Source organism: Glandiceps talaboti, unplaced genomic scaffold (genome assembly GCF_964340395.1).
Source record: "Glandiceps talaboti unplaced genomic scaffold, keGlaTala1.1 scaffold_46, whole genome shotgun sequence".
In the NCBI taxonomy this organism is placed as follows: Eukaryota; Metazoa; Hemichordata; class Enteropneusta; family Spengelidae; genus Glandiceps; species Glandiceps talaboti.
In genome coordinates, this window is record NW_027554299.1 from 33,756 (window position 1) to 47,173 (window position 13,418).

A 13,418-nucleotide genomic window follows, 5' to 3' on the forward strand; every position below is an offset into this window, starting at 1 on the left:
GTCAAAAATAGGTGCAAACAACTCAAAACCCGTCAAAACCGATCAAAACTTGTCAAAACCTGTCCAAACCTTTCCAAACCGGTCCAAACAGGTCGAAAACCAGTGCAAACAAGTCAAAACTGATCAAAATCAGTCAACACTGGTTTTAAACCGGTCAAAACTGATCAAAACTGGTCAAAACCTGTGCAAACATATCAAAACCGGTCCAAAACCTGTCCAAACCGGTCCAAACCTGTCCAAAACCATTCCAAACCGGTCACAACCTGTCCAAACCGGTCCAAAACCATTGCAAACAAGACAAAAAAGGTCAAAACCTGTCCATACCGGTTTTAAACCAGTCAAATCCGATCATAATTAGTTAAAATATAAACAATACTGTCAAAACCCGACCAAACCGCAAACCGGTCGACACCTGTCCAAACCTGTTCTGTACAGGTTTAAATGAGTCAAAACCTGTGCAAACCTGTCCAAACGGTCCAAACCGGTCGAAAACCTATCCAAGGCGGACCAAAACTGGTGAAAATGAGTCAATACCGGTCAAAACCTTCCAAATTGGTTATAAACAGGTGAAAACAGATCAAAACTGGTCAAAACCTGTCAAAACTGGTTCAAACCTGTCGAAACCTATCGAAACCATTCCAAAACTGGTGAAAACAAGTCAAAACCGATCAAAACCAGTCAACACCGGTTTAAAACCGGTCAAAACTGATCAAAACTGGTCAAAACCTGTCGCAAACCGGTTTAAAACAAGTGAAAACTTGTCAAAACCTGTGCAAACCTGTCAAACTGGTCCAAACCGGTCAAAAATAGGTGCAAACAACTCAAAACCCGTCAAAACCGATCAAAACTTGTCAAAACCTTTCAAAACCGGTCCAAACCGGTCGAAAACCAAGTGAAAACTGGTCAAAACTGGTCCAAACCTGTCCAAACCTGTCAAAACTGGTCTAAACGGGTCGTAAAACTGTCAAAACTGGTCAAAACCAGTCAAAACCTGTCCAAGACCATTCAAAACCAGTCAAAACCTGTCCAAACCTATCCAAAACCATTTTTAAACCAGTTAAAACTGAGTCAAAACTGGTCAAATCCGGTCCAAAACCAATGCAAGCAAGTCAAAACCGATCAAAACCTGTGCAAACCTGTGCAAACCTGTCCAAAACAATTCCAAACCAGTCAAAACCTTTCCGAACCAGTCCATAACCGATGTAAATGAGTCAAAACCAGTCAAAACCAGTCAACACTGGTTTTAAACCGGTCAAAACAGATCAAAACTGGTCAAAACCTGTGCAAACATATCAAAACCGGTCCAAAACCTGTCCAAACCGGTCCAAACCTGTCCAAAACCATTCCAAACCGGTCACAACCTGTCCAAACCTATGCAAACAAGACAAAAAAGGTCAAAACCTGTCCATACCGGTTTTAAACCAGTCAAATCCGATCATAATTAGTTAAAACATAAACAATACTGTCAAAACCCGACCAAACCGCAAACCGGTCGACACCTGTCCAAACCTGTTCTGTACAGGTTTAAATGAGTCAAAACCTGTGCAAACCTGTCCAAACGGCCCAAACCGGTCGAAAACCTATCCAAGGCGGACCAAAACTGGTGAAAATGAGTCAATACCGCTCAAAACCTTCCAAATTGGTTATAAACAGGTGAAAACAGATCAAAACTGGTCAAAACCTGTCAAACCGGTCCAAACCGGTCAAAAATTGGTGCAAACAACTCAAAACCCGTCAAAACCGATCAAAACTTGTCAAAACCTGTCCAAACCTTTCAAAACCGGTCCAAACCGGTCGAAAACCAGTGCAAACAAGTCAAAACTGATCAAAACCAGTCAACACTGGTTTTAAACCGGTCAAAACTGATCAAAACTGGTCAAAACCTGTGCAAACATATCAAAACCGGTCCAAAACCTGTCCAAACCGGTCCAAACCTGTCCAAAACCATTCCAAACAGGTCACAACCTGTCCAAACCGGTCCAAAACCATTGCAAACAAGACAACAAAGGTCAAAAGCTGTCCATACCGGTTTTAAACCAGTCAAATCCGATCATAATTAGTTAAAACATAAACAATACTGTCAAAACCCGACCAAACCGCAAACCGGTCGACACCTGTCCAAACCTGTTCTGTACAGGTTTAAATGAGTCAAAACCTGTGCAAACCTGTCCAAACGGTCCAAACCGGTCGAAAACCTATCCAAGGCGGACCAAAACTGATGAAAATGAGTCAATACCGGTCAAAACCTTCCAATTTGGTTATAAACAGGTGAAAACAGATCAAAACTGGTCAAAACCTGTCAAAACTGGTTCAAACCTGTCAAAACCTATCGAAACCATTCCAAAACTGGTGAAAACAAGTCAAAACCGATCAAAACCAGTCAACACAGGTTTAAAACCGGTCAAACCTGATCAAAACTGGTCAAAACCTGTCGCAAACCAGTTTAAAACCAGTGAAAACTGGTCAAAACCTGTGCAAACCTGTCAAACCGGTCCAAACCGGTCAAAAATAGGTGCAAACAACTCAAAACCCGTCAGAACCGATCAAAACTTGTCAAAACCTGTCCAAACCTTTCAAAACCGGTCGAAAACCCATCCAAACTGGTCCAAAACCAGTGCAAACAAGTCAAAACTGATCAAAACCAGTCAACACCGGTTTAAAACCGATCAAAACTGATCAAAACTGGTCAAAACCTGTCGCAAACCGGTTTAAAACCAGTGAAAACTGGTCAAAACCTGTGCAAACAGGTCAAACCTCTCCAAACCGGTCAAAAACCTATCCAAACCTGTCCAAAAAGGTGCAAACAACTCAAAACCCGTCAAAACCAGTCAAAACTTGTCAAAACCTGTCAAAACCTGTCCAAACCGGTCCAAACCGGTCCAAAACCTATCCAAACCGGTCCAAAACCAGTGCAAACAAGTCAAAACTGATCAAAACCAGTCAACACCTGTTTTAAACCGGTCAAAACTGATCAAAACTGGTCAAAACCTGTGCAAACATATCAAAAACGGTCCAAAACCTGTCCAAACCGGTCCAAACCTGTCCAAAACCATTCCAAACCGGTCACAACCTGTCCAAACCAGTCCAAAACCATTGCAAACAAGACAAAAAAGGTCAAAACCTGTCCATACCGGTTTTAAACCAGTCAAATCCGATCATAATTAGTTAAAACATAAACAATACAGTCAAAACCCGACAAAAACCGCAAACCTGTCGACACCTGTCCAAACCTGTTCTGTACAGGTTTAAATGAGTCAAAACCTGTGCAAACCTGTCCAAACGGTCCAAACCGGTCGAAAACCTATCCAAGGCGGTCCAAAACTGGTGAAAATGAGTCAATACCGGTCAAAACCTTCCAAATTGGTTATAAACAGGTGAAAACAGATCAAAACTGGTCAAAACCTGTCAAAACTGGTTCAAACCTGTCGAAACCTATCGAAATCATTCCAAAACTGGTGAAAACAAGTCAAAACCGATCAAAACCAGTCAACACTGGTTTAAAACCGGTCAAACCTGATCAAAACTGGTCAAAACCTGTCGCAAACCAGTTTAAAACCAGTGAAAACTGGTCAAAACCTGTGCAAACCTGTCAAACCGGTCCAAACCGGTCAAAACCGGTCGAAAACCCATCCAAACTGGTCCAAAACCAGTGCAAACAAGTCAAAACTGATCAAAACCAGTCAACACCGGTTTAAAACCGATCAAAACTGATCAAAACTGGTCAAAACCTGTCGCAAACCGGTTTAAAACCAGTGAAAACTGGTCAAAACCTGTGCAAACAGGTCAAACCTCTCCAAACCGGTCAAAAACCTATCCAAACCTGTCCAAAATAGGTGCAAACAACTCAAAACCCGTCAAAACCAGTCAAAACTTGTCAAAACCTGTCCAAACCTGTCCAAACCGGTCCAAACCGGTCCAAAACCTATCCAAACCGGTCCAAAACCAGTGCCAACAAGTCAAAACTGATCAAAACCAGTCAACACCGGTTCAAACCTATCGAAACCTATCGAAACCAGTCCAAAACTGGTGCAAACAAGTCAAAACCGATCAAAACCAGTCAACACAGGTTTAAAACCGGTCAAAACTGATCAAAACTGGTCAAAACCTGTCGCAAACCGGTTTAAAACCAGTGAAAACTGGTCAAAACCTGTGCAAACAGGTCAAACCTCTCCAAACCGGTCAAAAACCTATCCAAACCTGTCCAAAATAGGTGCAAACAACTCAAAACCCGTCAAAACCAGTCAAAACTTGTCAAAACCTGTCCAAACCTGTCCAAACCGGTCCAAACCGGTCCAAAACCTATCCAAACCGGTCCAAAACCAGTGCAAACAAGTCAAAACTGATCAAAACCATCAACACCGGTTTAAAACCGGTCAAAACTGATCAAAACTGGTTAAAACCTGTCAAAACCGGTTCAAACCTGTCGAAACCTATCGAAACCAGTCCAAAACTGGTGAAAACAAGTCAAAACCGATCAAAACCAGTCAACACAGGTTTAAAACCGGTCAAAACTGAACAAAACTGGTCAAAACCTGTCGCAAACCGGTTTAAAACAAGTGAAAACTGGTCAAAACCTGTGCAAACCTGTCAAACCGGTCCAAACCGGTCAAAAATAGGTGCAAACAACTCAAAACCCGTCAGAACCGATCAAAACTTGTCAAAACCTGTCCAAACCTTTCAAAACCGGTCGAAAACCCATCCAAACTGGTCCAAAACCAGTGCAAACAAGTCAAAACTGATCAAAACCAGTCAACACCGGTTTAAAACCGATCAAAACTGATCAAAACTGGTCAAAACCTGTTGCAAACCGGTTTAAAACAAGTGAAAACTGGTCTAAACCTGTGCAAACAGGTCAAACCTCTCCAAACCGGTCAAAAACCTATCCAAACCTGTCCAAAATAGGTGCAAACAACTCAAAACCCGTCAAAACCAGTCAAAACTTGTCAAAACCTATCCAAACCTGTCCAAACCGGTCCAAACCGGTCCAAAACCTATCCAAACTGGTCCAAAACCAGTGCAAACAAGTCAAAACTGATCAAAACCAGTCAACACCGGTTTAAAACCGGTCAAAACTGATCAAAACTGGTCAAAACCTGTCAAAACCGGTTCAAACCTGTCGAAACCTATCGAATCCAGTCCAAAACTGGTGCAAAAAAGTCAAAACCGATCAAAACCAGTCAACACAGGTTTAAAACCGGTCAAAACTGATCAAAACTGGTCAAAACCTGTCGCAAACCGGTTTAAAACAAGTGAAAACTGGTCAAAACCTGTGCAAACCTGTCAAACCGGTCCAAACCGGTCAAAAATAGGTGCAAACAACTCAAAACCCGTCAAAACCCATCAAAACTTGTCAAAACCTGTCAAAACCTTTCAAAACCGGTCCAAACCGGTCGAAAACCAAGTGAAAACTGGTCAAAACTGGTCCAAACCTGTCCAAACCTGTCAAAACTGGTCTAAATGGGTCGAAAAACTGTCAAAACTGGTCAAAACTGGTCAAAACCAGTCAAAACCTGTCCAAGACCATTCAAAACCAGTCAAAACCTGTCCAAACCTATCCAAAACCATTTTTAAACCAGTTAAAACTGAGTCAAAACTGGTCAAATCCGGTCCAAAACCAATGCAAGCAAGTCAAAACCGATCAAAACCTGTACAAACCTGTGCAAACCTGTCCAAAACAATTCCAAACCAGTCAAAACCTTTCCGAACCAGTCCAAAACCGATGTAAATGAGTCAAAACCAGTCAAAACCAGTCAACACTGGTTTTAAACCGGTCAAAACATATCAAAACTGGTCAAAACCTGTGCAAACATATCAAAACCGGTCCAAAACCTGTCCAAACCGGTCCAAACCTGTCCAAAACCATTCCAAACCGGTCACAACCTGTCCAAACCTATGCAAACAAGACAAAAAGGGTCAAAACCTGTCCATACCGGTTTTAAACCAGTCAAATCCGATCATAATTAGTTAAAACATAAACAATACTGTCAAAACCCGACCAAACCGCAAACCGGTCGACACCTGTCCAAACCTGTTCTGTACAGGTTTAAATGAGTCAAAACCTGTGCAAACCTGTCCAAACGGTCCAAACCGGTCGAAAACCTATCCAAGGCGGACCAAAACTGGTGAAAATGAGTCAATAAGTTTAAGTTTAAGTTTATTTATTTTCTAAAGCGCCTTTTCTATTTAAAATATTCAAAAGCGCTGCACATAAAATACAAAAACGTAAATAAGGTGAATGCTACAAAAACAAGTATACCGTTAACACCCTTAAAATGTCAAATGTTAAAAGGATAGTGAATGGTCATTAAAATTATAGACTGAGACTTGTTATAAAAGCCTTAAAAATGTCAAATATTAAAACGAACGTAAATGACCACTAAGATAATATAAATTTTGTACTCTGAGTCAAATAACCAAATCACAATTCATGATACATTTTAAAGAGGTGTGTTTTAAGTTTTCGTTTAAAATGTTCAAGTTCTGAAAGGTCTTTGAGATCATCAGGAATGGAATTCCATAGTCTAGGTCCTGCAATGGCCAGGGCACGATCATTAATCTTGTTATAAGAACGGGGAATTACAAGATTTCTAACGGAGTTTTTGCGTAAATTATAACGAGGCTTATCAGGGCGGACAAACATGTCACGAATATAAACAGGTGCTGCGTTATTTAGAGCTTTAAAAACTGTGAGGATAACTTTGAAATCAACTCTTGCCTTTACAGGAAGCCAGTGTAACTCAATGAGAGTTTTGGAGATACTGTCGTACTTTCTTAACCCTTTAACCACACGTGCCGCATTATTCTGAACTCGTTGCAACCTATCAAACAAGTATTGCGACATTCCAAACATTATGGTATTCGCATAATCTAGATGTGAAGTAATTAGAGAATGAACTAATGTTTCAGTTGCGCTTTGATTTAAATATTTCCGGATCTGATGAATATTGTGTAAGTTGTGGTTCACTTTCTTGCAGATTTGATTGACATGGCGATCCATTGATAGATTAGAGTCTAGCCATCCACCCAAATTACGTACATGGTCTACTACTTGTATTTGATCATTTCCGACTGCAATATGTTCAATTGTAGTCTTTGCTAATTGTTGAGGTGTTCCTAAGATCATGACTTCTGTTTTGCTATCGTTTAACTTGAGTCGATGTGTTGTCATCCAGGACTGAATATCCCGTATACACCTCTCTATACACATTGTGACCTCGGTTTGATCACTTATCCGGGGCTTGAACATCTTTACGAGTTGTGTGTCATCTGCGTAACCATGAGAAGTTATCATATGTTTGTTAATGACGTGAAATAGTGTACTGGAATAGGCTGTGAAAAGAACTGGACCGAGACAAGACCCTTGTGGGACTCCGAACTTCATTTGAACACTCTCAGATGTACTGCCAGATATCAAGACTCGTTGTGATCTGTTGACAAGATACGAAGATAGCCAATCGAGAGCGACATTTTGGATACCAAATTCTTTTTGCATAATGTCAATGAGTATATTATGGTCCACTGTGTCAAAGGCAGCACTCAAATCGAGGAGAACTAATAGTGCGACTTCTTTTCGACCCATGCACTCTAGTATGTCGGATACAACTTTACCAAGAACAGTCTCTGTACTGTGGTGTTGTCTGTATGCCGATTGGTGTATTGGTAACGGTGCATTAATCTGCATATGCTTGGTAAGTTGGTCGGCGACAACGCGTTCTACTAGTTTCGATATGAATGGGAGGTTGCTGACTGGTCTGTAATTGGATAGCTCAGTACCACCACCTGTTTTTTTAATCAGTGGTATTACTGTAGCTTCTTTCCACACAGCTGGAAAAGTGCCAATCTGAAGAGAACGGTTTGTCATACAGGTGATAATAGGTAGTAGAATGTTAACGTATTCTTTAAGTAACCAAGTGGGAATGGGATCACTTTGGCACTGCTTTGTCGGCGATTTAATTATGTATTTCTTTATTTCATCTGGCTTCAGAGGTGTGAATTTATTCAAGTGGGTGTCGACTATCCGTGATCTGAACCCATCCGTCAGGGCAGTATTTTCGCTGTTATTCAGCAAAGCATGATCGCATAGTGATGAATTAAGTATATCATTTCTGAATGCCTCTTTGTTTATTTTCTTGTATTGTCGGAAGGTAACAGTATTTTCTTCAATATGCCGGTTAATGTTGGACAGATGTGTGATTACAAAACAGTGATCTGAGATGTAGTGTCCGCTAACAGGTGGGGTGATGGATAGTCTGTTATCATCCCGTGTAATAATAAGGTCTAGGGTATTGCCTGATGTATGCGTTGGAACAGATACATGCTGTGTCAGGTTTCTTGACTGACATATGTCATTGAATTTATTTGCTGAGTGGTCGTTGACGTTGTTAACATGGATATTTAAATCGCCACATATTATGACAGGTTCACTGGAGTCTAGAATCTTGTCCAAATAATTTTCGAGTTCTTGTAGAAAGATATTCACACTGATCGGATGTACTGCAGAATATGGAGGTCGGTAGATTGACACCAAGTTGACTTTAATATCTTTATGCTTGGCCACCCATTGTGTGTATTCAAACGAACTTTCTTCTCCCGCTTTTACTCTTCTTACTTCGAACAAGTCTTCCCGATAAACCACTCCGACACCACCCCCGGTTCTATTTTGCCTGGGAAAATCGTTGATGTTATATGCAGGGGGGAGACAAGCTGACCGTGTTGCTGAATCTTTTACCCTCAACCAAGTCTCAGTGATAACGCAAATGTCAATACTGTTCTGGACAAGATAATCCTGAAAAATTTGACATTTATTTTTAATGGAACGGACATTTACTAGTCCAAGTGTTATGGACTTTGGCATCTTCTTATGGTGACACTTCGTAATTTTGGGGTACCGTAGGTTTGCAAATCGTAATCCATTGTTTATATCCCATGGTCTGCAACGTTGTTTCACCCCAGCGCGCTTTCCTCTGTAATGTTTCAAGATTCCAATCTCCTTTAATGTATGTGATAATTTTCTTGAAATTTCACCAGGTGATCTGAGTGCCAACAATGTCTCATTTGAATAACAAATTCTGACGTTCAAGTTCATTCTATTGTTCTCACTCTCCATATTGCCCACCATGTTCATGTCCAAAAATCGAGATCTTTCACAGCAAAAGTTCAACTTTTTAAAGACAGATTACTCACTGAATATAATACTAGAAGGATTAAAACTACAAACATCACACTCCTGGTATCTTCAATGGCACCAACCATGGTATCAAAAGGTCATTGTCAATGTAAAATCCTCATAAAATCCAATAAAATCAAGAGCTCAACAAATGCGTGGCTGCCAACACACGGCGCCTCATACATACCGGTCAAAACCTTCCAAATTGGTTATATACAGGTGAAAACAGATCAAAACTGGTCAAAACCTGTCAAAACTGGTTCAAACCTGTCGAAACCTATCGAAACCCGTCCAAAACTGGTGAAAACAAGTCAAAACCGATCAAAACCAGTCAACACCGGTTTAAAACCGATCAACACTGGTCAAAACCTGTCGCAAACCGGTTTAAAACCAGTGAAAACTGATCAAAACCTGTGCAAACCGGTTTAAAACCAGTGAAATCTGGTCAAAACCTGTGCAAACCTGTCAAACCGGTCCAAACCGGTCAAAAATAGGTGCAAACAACTCAAAACCCGTCAAAACCGATCAAAACTTGTCAAAACCTGTCCAAACCTTTCAAAACCGGTCCAAACCGGTCGAAAACCAGTGCAAACAAGTCAAAACTGATCAAAATCAGTCAACACTGGTTTTAAACCGGTCAAAACTGATCAAAACTGGTCAAAACCTGTGCAAACATATCAAAACCGGTCCAAAACCTGTCCAAACCGGTCCAAACCTGTCCAAAACCATTCCAAACCGGTCACAACCTGTCCAAACCGGTCCAAAACCATTGCAAACAAGACAAAAAAGGTCAAAACCTGTCCATACCTGTTTTAAACCAGTCAAATCCGATCATAATTAGTTAAAACATAAACAATACTGTCAAAACCCGACCAAACCGCAAACCGGTCGACACCTGTCCAAACCTGTTCTGTACAGGTTTAAATGAGTCAAAACCTGTGCAAACCTGTCCAAACGGTCCAAACCGGTCGAAAACCTATCCAAGGCGGACCAAAGATGGTGAAAATGAGTCAATACCGGTCAAAACCTTCCAAATTGGTGAAAACAGATCAAAACTGGTCAAAACCTGTCAAAACTGGTTCAAACCTGTCGAAACCTATCGAAACCATTCCAAAACTGGTGAAAACAAGTCAAAACCGATCAAAACCAGTCAACACTGGTTTAAAACCGGTCAAACCTGATCAAAACTGGTCAAAACCTGTCGCAAACCAGTTTAAAACAAGTGAAAACTGGTCAAAACCTGTGCAAACCTGTCAAATCGGTCCAAACCGGTCAAAAATAGGTGCAAACAACTCAAAACCCGTCAGAACCGATCAAAACTTGTCAAAACCTGTCCAAACCTTTCAAAACCGGTCGAAAACCCATCCACACTGGTCCAAAACCAGTGCAAACAAGTCAAAACTGATCAAAACCAGTCAACACCGGTTTAAAACCGATCAAAACTGATCAAAACTGGTCAAAACCTGTCGCAAACCGGTTTAAAACCAGTGAAAACTGGTCCAAACCTGTGCAAACAGGTCAAACCTCTCCAAACCGGTCAAAAACCTATCCAAACCTGTCCAAAATAGGTGCAAACAATTCAAAACCCGTCAAAACCAGTAAAAACTTGTCAAAACCTGTCCAAACCTGTCCAAACCGGTCCAAACCGGTCCAAAACCTATCCAAACCGGTCCAAAATCAGTGCAAACAAGTCAAAACTGATCAAAACCAGTCAACACCGGTTTAAAACTGGTCAAAACCTGTCAAAACCGGTTCAAACCTGTCGAAACCTATCGAAACCAGTCCAAAACTGGTGCAAACAAGTCAAAACCGATCAAAACCAGTCAACACAGGTTTAAAACCGGTCAAAACTGATCAAAACTGGTCAAAACCTGTCGCAAACCGGTTTAAAACAAGTGAAAACTGGTCAAAACCTGTGCAAACCTGTCAAACCGGTCCAAACCGGTCAAAAATAGGTGCAAACAACTCAAAACCCGTCAAAACCCATCAAAACTTGTCAAAACCTGTCAAAACCTTTCAAAACCGGTCGAAAACCCATCCAAACTGGTCCAAAACCAGTGCAAACAAGTCAAAACTGATCAAAACCAGTCAACACCGGTTTAAAACCGATCAAAACTGATCAAAACTGGTCAAAACCTGTCGCAAACCGGTCAAACCTCTCCAAACCGGTCAAAAACCTATCCAAACCTGTCCAAAATAGGTGCAAACAACTCAAAACCCGTCAAAACCAGTCAAAACTTGTCAAAACCTGTCCAAACCTGTCCAAACCGGTCCAAACCGGTCCAAAACCTATCCAAACCGGTCCAAAATCAGTGCAAACAAGTCAAAACTGATCAAAACCAGTCAACATCGGTTTAAAACTGGTCAAAACCTGTCAAAACCGGTTCAAACCTGTCGAAACCTATCGAAACCAGTCCAAAACTGGTGCAAACAAGTCAAAACCGATCAAAACCAGTCAACACAGGTTTAAAACCGGTCAAAACTGATCAAAACTGGTCAAAACCTGTCGCAAACCGGTTTAAAACAAGTGAAAACTGGTCAAAACTTGTGCAAACCTGTCAAACCGGTCCAAACCGGTCAAAAATAGGTGCAAACAACTCAAAACCCGTCAAAACCGATCAAAACTTGTCAAAACCTGTCAAAACCTTTCAAAACCGTTCCAAACCGGTCGAAAACCAAGTGAAAACTGGTCAAAACTGGTCCAAACCTGTCCAAACCTGTCAAAACCGGTCGAAAACCCATCCAAACTGGTCCAAAACCAGTGCAAACAAGTCAAAACTGATCAAAACCAGTCAACACCGGTTTAAAACCGATCAAAACTGATCAAAACTGGTCAAAACCTGTCGCAAACCGGTTTAAAACCAGTTAAAACTGGTCAAAACCTGTGCAAACAGGTCAAACCTCTCCAAACCGGTCAAATACCTATCCAAACCTGTCCAAAATAGGTGCAAACAACTAAAAACCCGTCAAAACCAGTCAAAACTTGTCAAAACCTGACCAAACCTGTCCAAACCGGTCCAAACCGGTCCAAAACCTATCCAAACCGGTCCAAAACCAGTGCAAACAAGTCAAAACTGATCAAAACCAGTCAACATCGGTTTAAAACTGGTCAAAACCTGTCAAAACCGGTTCAAACCTGTCGAAACCTATCGAAACCAGTCCAAAACTGGTGCAAACAAGTCAAAACCGATCAAAACCAGTCAACACAGGTTTAAAACCGGTCAAAACTGATCAAAACTGGTCAAAACCTGTCGCAAAACCGGTTTAAAACAAGTGAAAACTGGTCAAAACCTGTGCAAACCTGTCAAACCGGTCCAAACCGGTCAAAAATAGGTGCAAACAACTCAAAACCCGTCAAAACCGATCAAAACTTGTCAAAACCTTTCAAAACCGGTCAAAACCGGTCCAAACCGGTCGAATACCCATCCAAACTGATCCAAAACCAGTGCAAACAAGTCAAAACTGATCAAAACCAGTCAACACCGGTTTAAAACCGATCAAAACTGATCAAAACTGGTCAAAACCTGTTGCAAACCGGTTTAAAACCAGTTAAAACTGGTCAAAACCTGTGCAAACAGGTCAAACCTCTCCAAACCGGTCAAAAACCTATCCAAACCTGTCCAAAATAGGTGCAAACAACTCAAAACCCGTCAAAACCAGTCAAACCTTGTCAAAACCTGTCCAAACCTGTCCAAACCGGTCCAAACCGGTCCAAAACCTATCCAAACCGGTCCAAAACCAGTGCAAACAAGTCAAAACTGATCAAAACCAGTCAACACCGGTTTAAAACTGGTCAAAACCTGTCAAAACCGGTTCAAACCTGTCGAAACCGATCAAAACCAATCAACACAGGCTTAAAACCGGTCAAAACTGATCAAAACTGGTCAAAACCTGTCGCAAAACCGGTTTAAAACAAGTGAAAACTGGTCAAAACCTGTGCAAACCTGTCAAACCGGTCCAAACCGGTCAAAAATAGGTGCAAACAACTCAAAACCCGTCAAAACCGATCAAAACTTGTCAAAACCTTTCAAAACCGGTCAAAACCGATCGAAAACCAAGTGAAAACTGGTCAAAACTGGTCCAAACCTGTCCAAACCTGTCAAAACTGGTTCAAACCTGTCGAAACCTATCGAAACCATTCCAAAACTGGTGAAAACAAGTCAAAACCGATCAAAACCAGTCAACACCGGTTTAAAACCGGTCAAACCTGATCAAAACTGGTCAAAACCTGTCGCAAACCAGTTTAAAACCA

General features: G+C 41.2%; 1 protein-coding gene across 1 annotated transcript; it reads right to left on the minus strand.

Moving 5' to 3' along the window:
- Window positions 1-6,418: 6,418 nt before the first annotated feature.
- Window positions 6,419-9,106, minus strand: LOC144453296 (uncharacterized). Its single transcript, XM_078144553.1, has one exon. The coding sequence runs from the start codon at window positions 9,104-9,106 to the stop codon at window positions 6,419-6,421; it is 2,688 nt and encodes an 895-aa protein (XP_078000679.1).
- Between the last annotated feature and the right edge of the window lie 4,312 nt (window positions 9,107-13,418).

Coding starts and splice junctions, on each gene's coding strand:
- LOC144453296 (XM_078144553.1), bottom strand. CDS start 9,106: ATGGAGAGTGAGAACAATAGAATGAACTTGAACGTCAGAATTTGTTAT.